Here is a 9,417-nt window from a genome sequence, read left to right as displayed (position 1 = left end):
TGGCTCCCTCTGAGGCCGAGATGACAGTTGAGGAGGCAGGGGCCTCTTCCTTCAGGCAGTCCCTGATGTTGCTGGGTCTGCCTGATGGCTCCCTCTGAGGCCGAGATGACAGTTGAGGAGGCAGGGGCCTCTTCCTTCAGGCAGTCCCTGATGTTGCTGGGTCTGCCTGATGGCTCCCTCTGAGGCCGAGATGACAGTTGAGGAGGCAGGGGCCTCTTCCTTCAGGCAGTCCCCGATGTTGCTGGGTCCGCCTGATGGCTCCCTCTGAGGCCGAGATGACAGTTGAGGAGGCAGGGGCCTCTTCCTTCAGGCAGTCCCCGATGTTGCTGGGTCCGCCTGATGGCTCCCTCTGAGGCCGAGATGACAGTTGAGGAGGCAGGGGCCTCTTCCTTCAGGCAGTCCCCGATGTTGCTGGGTCCGCCTGATGGCTCCCTCTGAGGCCGAGATGACAGTTGAGGAGGCAGGGGCCTCTTCCTTCAGGCAGTCCCCGATGTTGCTGGGTCCGCCTGATGGCTCCCTCTGAGGCCGAGATGACAGTTGAGGAGGCAGGGGCCTCTTCCTTCAGGCAGTCCCCGATGTTGCTGGGTCCGCCTGATGGCTCCCTCTGAGGCCGAGATGACAGTTGAGGAGGCAGGGGCCTCTTCCTTCAGGCAGTCCCCGATGTTGCTGGGTCCGCCTGATGGCTCCCTCTGAGGCCGAGATGACAGTTGAGGAGGCAGGGGCCTCTTCCTTCAGGCAGTCCCCGATGTTGCTGGGTCCGCCTGATGGCTCCCTCTGAGGCCGAGATGACAGTTGAGGAGGCAGGGGCCTCTTCCTTCAGGCAGTCCCTGATGTTGCTGGGTCCGCCTGATGGCTCCCTCTGAGGCCGAGATGACAGTTGAGGAGGCAGGGGCCTCTTCCTTCAGGCAGTCCCTGATGTTGCTGGGTCCGCCTGATGGCTCCCTCTGAGGCCGAGATGACAGTTGAGGAGGCAGGGGCCTCTTCCTTCAGGCAGTCCCTGATGTTGCTGGGTCCGCCTGATGGCTCCCTCTGAGGCCGAGATGACAGTTGAGGAGGCAGGGGCCTCTTCCTTCAGGCAGTCCCTGATGTTGCTGGGTCTGCCTGATGGCTCCCTCTGAGGCCGAGATGACAGTTGAGGAGGCAGGGGCCTCTTCCTTCAGGCAGTCCCTGATGTTGCTGGGTCTGCCTGATGGCTCCCTCTGAGGCCGAGATGACAGTTGAGGAGGCAGGGGCCTCTTCCTTCAGGCAGTCCCTGATGTTGCTGGGTCTGCCTGATGGCTCCCTCTGAGGCCGAGATGACAGTTGAGGAGGCAGGGGCCTCTTCCTTCAGGCAGTCCCCGATGTTGCTGGGTCTGCCTGATGGCTCCCTCTGAGGCCGAGATGACAGTTGAGGAGGCAGGGGCCTCTTCCTTCAGGCAGTCCCCGATGTTGCTGGGTCCGCCTGATGGCTCCCTCTGAGGCCGAGATGACAGTTGAGGAGGCAGGGGCCTCTTCCTTCAGGCAGTCCCCGATGTTGCTGGGTCCGCCTGATGGCTCCCTCTGAGGCCGAGATGACAGTTGAGGAGGCAGGGGCCTCTTCCTTCAGGCAGTCCCCGATGTTGCTGGGTCCGCCTGATGGCTCCCTCTGAGGCCGAGATGACAGTTGAGGAGGCAGGGGCCTCTTCCTTCAGGCAGTCCCCGATGTTGCTGGGTCCGCCTGATGGCTCCCTCTGAGGCCGAGATGACAGTTGAGGAGGCAGGGGCCTCTTCCTTCAGGCAGTCCCCGATGTTGCTGGGTCCGCCTGATGGCTCCCTCTGAGGCCGAGATGACAGTTGAGGAGGCAGGGGCCTCTTCCTTCAGGCAGTCCCCGATGTTGCTGGGTCCGCCTGATGGCTCCCTCTGAGGCCGAGATGACAGTTGAGGAGGCAGGGGCCTCTTCCTTCAGGCAGTCCCCGATGTTGCTGGGTCCGCCTGATGGCTCCCTCTGAGGCCGAGATGACAGTTGAGGAGGCAGGGGCCTCTTCCTTCAGGCAGTCCCCGATGTTGCTGGGTCCGCCTGATGGCTCCCTCTGAGGCCGAGATGACAGTTGAGGAGGCAGGGGCCTCTTCCTTCAGGCAGTCCCCGATGTTGCTGGGTCCGCCTGATGGCTCCCTCTGAGGCCGAGATGACAGTTGAGGAGGCAGGGGCCTCTTCCTTCAGGCAGTCCAAGATGTTGCTGGGTCCGCCTGATGGCTCCCTCTGAGGCCGAGATGACAGTTGAGGAGGGAGGGGCCTCTTCCTTCAGGCAGTCCCTGATGTTGCTGGTCTGCCTGATGGCTCCCTCTGAGGCCGAGATGACAGTTGAGGAGGGAGGGGCCTCTTCCTTCAGGCAGTCCCTGATGTTGCTGGTCTGCCTGATGGCTCCCTCTGAGGCCGAGATGACAGTTGAGGAGGGAGGGGCCTCTTCCTTCAGGCAGTCCAAGATGTTGCTGGGTCTGCCTGATGGCTCCCTCTGAGGCCGAGATGACAGTTGAGGAGGGAGGGGCCTCTTCCTTCAGGCAGTCCCTGATGTTGCTGGGTCTGCCTGATGGCTCCCTCTGAGGCCGAGATGACAGTTGAGGAGGGAGGGGCCTCTTCCTTCAGGCAGTCCAAGATGTTGCTGGGTCTGCCTGATGGCTCCCTCTGAGGCCGAGATGACAGTTGAGGAGGGAGGGGCCTCTTCCTTCAGACAGTCCCTGAAGTTGTATATAATATTTGTGTGTATGTATATGTGTGTGTGTGTGTGTGTGTGTGTGTATATAATGTATATGTGTATATATATATACAGTGGTACCTCGGGATACGAATTACCCAGGTTACGAAATTTTCAGGATACGAAAAAAATTAATTTAAAAAAACTGTTTCGGGTTAAGAAAGTTTTTTCGGGATACGAAAAAACTTTTGGTGCTTTTCGGCGCGATTTCGCACCAAAAAGCGGCTTTTCCCCATTAGCGCCTATGGGGATTCGGCTTGCGAAAGCCTTTCGGATTACGAAATTGACAGCGGAACGAATCAATTTCGTAACCCGAGGCACCACTGTATATATATTATATAAACATCCAAAATCCAGAAGAGTGGTAACTTTATTGGATATACATACATACATACATATATAAATACACACACACACACACACACATATATAATTATATATATATATATATATATATATATATATAATGTGTGTGTATATATATTCTATATTTATATATATAATGTTTATATATATATATATATATTTAAACATTCTATATATAAATATAGAATATATATATATATGTATATATACACATATATACATGTGTGTGTGTGTGTATATATACACACAGTCTTTTTTCTCTGTCAGACAGTTCTTGCATGGAATCATGGGGTTTGTAGTTCTCTCTTTTTAAAAATTCACCAACAACGTCATGGAAGACCCGCCCCTTCACCGTCCACTTTTCTTATTGGTCGAGCTGCCCGTCCATCTTCGCCATGCTCCTCTTCCCCCGCTCACCTCCTCCCCTCCCTCCATCTTCGAGGCGGCGTTTCCCCATTGGCCGCCGGGTCGACGCCGGCTTGTGACGTCATGCCCGCTGCTCCGCCTCGCCTCTCTCTGTGACGCCCCTTGCCGGCTTAGAGGTAAAACCTCTTCCTCTTTCCATTGGCTGAGTTCTACGTCTCTCTAAAGGTGAACCAATAGCGACTCTGATCTCGCCCCTTCCCAACCAGGAAGCGCTTTCCCATTGGTCGTTTCGAGTAAGGGCATAAAGCGGCCGGCCGGCTCCTCCAGGGCGAAACAAAATGGCGGCGGTCAGGAGCCTTGAGGCCCAAGAAGTGGGACTTTGAGGGGTTCTCTATGGCTTTGGCTGGGGCCTTGGGGAGGCCTCCGCTTTCCTATGGGGCCAGAGCGGCCTTGAGAGCCTTGGGCCTCCCTTTAGGCCTGCCTTTGGGCACCAGAGGCCTCTCAGGAGCCAACCAAGGAGGCCCTGGCGGGAGTGGAGGAGCCTGGGGCCGGCCTGCTTCCCCAAGGGGCCTCTATGAGATCCTGGGGGTGACCCCCACAGCCACCCAGGCCCAGATCAAGACGGCCTACTACAAGCAGTCCTTCCTCTATCACCCGGACCGCAACGCCGGCAGCGAGGAGGCGGCCAGGCAGTTCACCCGCGTCAATGAAGCCTACCTGGTCCTGGGCAGCGTCAGCCTGCGCAAGAAGTACGACCGCGGCCTCCTCAGCCGGGAGGACCTCCGCACGGCCGGCAAGCCCTCGGGGAAAGAACGGGGGGCCGGCGACGGCGTCGTAACCCCGCCGCTGAGGAGGACCCAGACCTTCAGCGCCGGCCGGGTGCCTGACAAGCCCGTCTTCGACTTCGACGCGTTCTACCGGGCGCACTACGGGGAGCAGCTGGAGCGGGAGCAGTTCCTGCGGGAGAGGCGGCGGGAGCACCAGCGGCGCAAGGAGGAGGCGCAGAAGAAGTGGCAGCTGCAGAGCTTGAGCGAGTTGGGGCTCGCCTTCCTCTTCGCTGCCGCCATGGTCCTCCTCTTCAACCTCAAGTGAGAGAGGAAGAAGGAGAAGGCAGTAACAGCACCAGATGTTTGGGGGTCGCCGTCCTCTTCGTCGCCGCTATCGCCCTCCTCTTCAACCTCAAGTGAGAGAGGAAGAAGGAGAAAGCGATGGCGGTGCCAGATGTTTGGGGGTCGCCGTCGTCTTCGTTGCCGCCATGGCTGAACCTCAAGTTTGCCGTCACCATGGCCCTCCTCTTGAACCTCAAGTGAGAGGAGAAGAGAAGACGGCATTGCCAGAGGTTTGGGGGTTGCCTTCCTTGTCGCTGCCATGGCCCTCCTCTTGAACCTCAAGTGAGAAAAGAAGAGAAGATGGCATTGCCAGAGGTTTGGGGGTTGTCTTCTTGGCCCTCCTCTTGAACCTCAAGTGAGGAATAAAGAGGAGACGCCTTTACTAGAGGTCTTGCGAGAGTAGAAGCCTTGGACCAGGAACACTCTCTCTCATTCACCTCCACCAGAACCTCTCTCAAAATGGCTGGTGTTCCAAACAGGGGCATATGGGATGGTCTTCATTTACCCCACAGGTATCATCTGCGCTTATCAATCCCCCACAGGACATGATTCACAGTTTATGAACTATTCAGAGGGTTGGCTCCAGTTGAAAGTATCTGGATGTCAGTTCCGATTAAAAGAAAACAAAGCAGAATTCACTTTGCCTTAGTTACCTACCCCAGTCTTGTCATTTGGCCTTGGATTTGGGTTGCCTCATGGGTTTGAGTGGGTTCCTACACCTCATTGCACTTTAATGGAAGCGAGCGAGATTTGTCACCTTTTGGACCAAGAGCGGTGCTTTGGTCAGCCGAGTGCCATACCTAAATCTTGGAAAGCCTCCCTTCCTCGATTTGTGTCTCTTTCTAGGCTGAGAGTGGGGAGGTGGTGATTTCAGGGGTGCTGGTGGGAAACAGTGGCGATCCAGATGATTTTGACCTACAGCTCCCAGCAGCCCTAGCTAGCATAGTTCATGGTGGCGAGGAATGATAGGAGCTGCAGTCCAAAATGACATATTCTCCGAATGCTAATGATGCCTTTCTAGGCAGCTGAAGAGAAGTGACTTCTTGGCTGCTGAGTTTTGGGGGGCAATGTCCAGGAATGCTGCTGCAGGAGTTGCCCTCTCCTCAGACTTCTTTTATTGGGTAAATGACTGCTGATTTTGCCCACACTGATCTTGGGAATGTAATCAAGTGAGTGTGACACTTTAATCTGTATGTGTACAAAGGATTTGAAGAAATTATTTTAATTTATAAAGACACAGGGAATGAGGTTAGACCTGTCTCCTCGTCCTTCGGTGTGGTGATCCTTGGACTCTTAATGGTGTTTACATTGTCATTGGGGACAAGTTCATTTAGAGATAGGGATGGGTTTTTTTCTGACAAAGATAAAAGTCCTCATTTGTGTTAATCTGTAAGGCCCCTCTTTTTTTTACAACACACACTTGTCGCATTTAATCTTACTTTGCTATGACTGCATCCTAAGGCATCTTGGGGTTCGTAATTTCATAAACTGTCTACCGGAGAGCGGTGGTGGCTCACCAAACTACAAATCCAGAGATTTCATAGACAGTCCTGTAGCCACAGTTAAAAAGAGGTGTCAAAGTGCTTTAATTGTGTTGTTTGAATGCCCGAGGCCACTTTCTGCTAGATGCAGAGCCTAATGCCAATCTCATTCTTCTTCCTCTGGCTTTCAGTCCCACCAAGCACACTGTGAACAGATCACTCACACTCTTTTCTCTCCTGTCTTTCACGTCCCTTCTCTGATTCTATCTAGTTTGGGCTTTTCCCCTTCCCTCCCTCCTTCCCTTTATTTCAGTTCACACATTCAGCCTAAAAGCAAGCTAGGAACTTGCACTTGGTGGTCCAGGACACAAACCTGGCATGTTTCTTTCTGCTCAAGCGCTGAGTCTACATCAAGGGTGGGCAGTGAAATGACAGACATCTTTATCTGAAGATACATCACATAAAAGATGGAGTGAACTTGTTTTCTGCTGCTCTGGAGTCTGGAACACAAACCAATGGGTTCAAATTATGAAGAAAAGCAATTCCACCTAAACGTTAGGAACACAGAATCATAAAATAGAATAATAGAATCACAGAGTTGGAATAGAACTCAAGGGCCATTGAGTGGTGACCCTACAGGAGTTATTTAGAAGGCAAAGAGAGGCCAGGGTTGTTTGTTGTTGTTGTGTGCCTTCAAGTAATTTCTGGCTTATGGCAACCCTAAGATGACCCTACCACGGGTTTCTTGGCAAGAGTTAATCAATTTGCTTTTGCCCTCCTCCGAGGCTCAGAGAATATGACTTGCCCAAGCTCACCCAGTGGGTTTCCATGGCGAAGTGGGGATTTGAACCCATGTCCTAGTCCATCGCTAGAACCATTACACCACACTGGCTCTACTGTAGGTGTGAGGCCAGGGTAAGAAAGGGACAAATGTGGGCAAGGGCGACCTCACATACACAATTTGATTTCCACCCAATTAGACTTTGTTAACAAAGGGCTTCCTCTAACTCAGTGGTTCTCAACCTGTGGGTCACAACCCCTTTGGGGTCCCCGAAGACCATCGGAAAACACATATTTCCAATGGTCTTAGGAACCGAGACCATTGGTTGGGGGGCACCGCAACATGAGGAACTGTATTAAAGGGTCGCGGCATTAGGAAGGTTGAGAACCACTGCCCTAACTGGTGAGTCTGTAGGAAGAACTAGAAGGATAGGGAAGAAAGAGACGTGGCTCCTTCCTTCCATCCATCCTTCCTTCCTTCCCATGATTCTTTGAAAAGCTGAAGTCAGAAAAGGGAGAAGGGGGAGAGAAAACGCCCCAAGCTGTGGTTGGTCCAGCGTAGGAACTCCTCCTGTGTTGAAATCTTCCTTTGTTTTCAGGCTCTTCTTGGCTGCTGTTGCCGAATCCCGACGGCAGAGGGACGCCTTGCCCTGTTCTACAGGCAGCTGATGAAATCACCAGTTGGATTTGCAGTCAGGAAGGACACACAGAACGGGGTTGTTTGTTCCAGTACGCTCTTGGCCTACCTGCATTCAGGACAAGAGCCGGGGAACGCCCACTAGCGGTAGGAAAACAAGTGTCTGCTTAGGCGATGGCTGGCACAGAACCACCAGCTGGAAAATGGCAGGGCAGGGCAGAGACTGACAACTCTGGTGGGTTTAGCGCAGGCAGTTTTCTGCTCTGGAACCTTACAAGGACCACGCGGACTGCCAAAATAAATAAAAAGCATGGCAATTAGTCTCAAAGGCACCACTGGATTTCTTTATCTTAGCAGATAAACAGACAAATGCAGGTATTTCCTTGAATACTTTGAACGTTCCTTGCACACCTTGGAGTTTGGCTCACTTATCTGAACCACCTGCAGATAGATGTGGAGAACACCTTGCTTTCAGGCATGACCAGGCATCCATTTTTGGGTCCTCTACTCCCCATCCTTTGATTCCAAACACTCCTTTCTGGAAGCCATAGTTTCTCTGTGTGTGCCTTCAAGTCACTTGTCGACTTATGATGACCTCTTCAATTTTTCAGAGGGTTTTCTTAGGCCAGAAATCCTCAAAGATGGTTTGGCCAGTTCCTTCCTCTGAAACGTTAGCCTACACAGCATTAGTTGTGGCCTCCCATCTCAGTACCATCCAGGAATGACCCTGCTTAGCTTCTCCGGTCAGAGGGAAACTGGTGCCTTTAAGGCAGTGGTTCTCAACCTTCCTTATGCCGCAACCCTTTAATACAGTTCCTCTTGTTGTCGTGATCCCCAAATGATGGTCTTGGTTCCTAAGACCATTAGAAATATGTTCTTAGGTGACCCCTATGAAAGGCTCGTTTGACCCCTCAAAGGGGTCCTGACCCACAGGTTGAGAACCACTGCTTTAGGGTCTTTAGTATTTGTATGTGCCTTCAGGTCTCCTGTTGATGTCTGGTGACCCCATGGATTTCATGGAGTTTTCTTAAGCCAGGAATCCCCAGAGGCCATTTTGCTCATTCCCTCCTCTGAAACGTTGCCTGCAACCCCTGAGATGTGTTGACGGTCTCCCACCTAAGTGCTACCTGGGACTGACCTTGCTTAGTGTCCCAGATCAGATGGGAACTATTGCCTCTGGTGCGGTCCTGAGGAGGGATGGGAAGGAGAGGAACACCTTCCATGCGCTTATGATTAAGTGCATGCTTTGCAATGGAGTTGTGGAGGCCAATGGCTTTGTCTGGCCATGGTGGGACAAGACGTTTGGCCAGCCCCAAAACCCAAATGCGGGGTAACCTTCCTTTGGCAGGCCTTGTGACAGGGTCCGCATCACAGGTCCATTTTTTTGCGCGTATTGCATCCTTTGCAAAAATCCCCACTGATAACCTCGCTTTGTTTTAGGTCTTGCTTTTGGACAGAGCGGCTTTGGATAGGGAAGGCCACAATGCTGGAAGAGCGGTGAGACCCTTCTCTCTCTGTCTGTGTCTCTTTCTCTCTGGCTGCCTCTTTGGTCCTCTCGCCTTTTGCAAGATGCTGAGGATGCTGCTGTTGCCAAGGCAACGGGCGGCCCATCAGCACCACGGCGCGGTGGCTGCCGCCTGGTCCTTTCCGCCAATCGCCGAGCCTGCCTGGCATCCCAGAGACAGCAGCTTCTGCCTTGTAACCAAGGGCTACCCACTGGCAAATGGGAAGTGGATCCTTCTCGCTCTCTCTCCCCCCCTACCCTTCCCGTATTCCACTCTCAACCTCAGCAGCTGTGAGGAAGGGGGGGAAGAGAGAGCGCAGAGGCCTGCTTTCCTTCCACCCCCAACCCATCAGCAATGACTGAACATCCAGTAACACACCAGCCGTCACCAACCTGTCCCTAGGCTCCCCCCCCCCTTGCTTTGCCCGCTCTGGTCCTGAAATGCACACTTGCATTGGGTTT

At 53.3% G+C, this 9,417-nt stretch overlaps 1 protein-coding gene across 1 annotated transcript; it reads left to right on the top strand.

The window, feature by feature from the left end:
• The first annotated feature begins 3,743 nt into the window (after positions 1 to 3,743).
• Positions 3,744 to 8,154, top strand: DNAJC30 (DnaJ heat shock protein family (Hsp40) member C30). Its single transcript, XM_089493392.1, has 2 exons — positions 3,744 to 5,065; positions 7,414 to 8,154. Exon 1 carries the CDS (start codon positions 3,838 to 3,840, stop codon positions 4,534 to 4,536), a length of 699 nt encoding a protein of 232 aa, XP_089349518.1. The 5' UTR covers positions 3,744 to 3,837; the 3' UTR covers positions 4,537 to 5,065; positions 7,414 to 8,154.
• Positions 8,155 to 9,417: the final 1,263 nt, after the last annotated feature.

The sequence above is a fragment of the Sceloporus occidentalis genome, unplaced genomic scaffold, assembly GCF_023333645.1.
Source record: "Sceloporus occidentalis isolate IW3139 unplaced genomic scaffold, rSceOcc1.0.p SCAF_64, whole genome shotgun sequence".
Taxonomy (NCBI): Eukaryota; Metazoa; Chordata; class Lepidosauria; order Squamata; family Phrynosomatidae; genus Sceloporus; species Sceloporus occidentalis.
This window is presented reverse-complemented; position numbering and strand designations above follow the sequence as displayed.

Coding starts and splice junctions, on each gene's coding strand:
- DNAJC30 (XM_089493392.1), top strand. CDS start 3,838: ATGGCTTTGGCTGGGGCCTTGGGGAGGCCTCCGCTTTCCTATGGGGCC.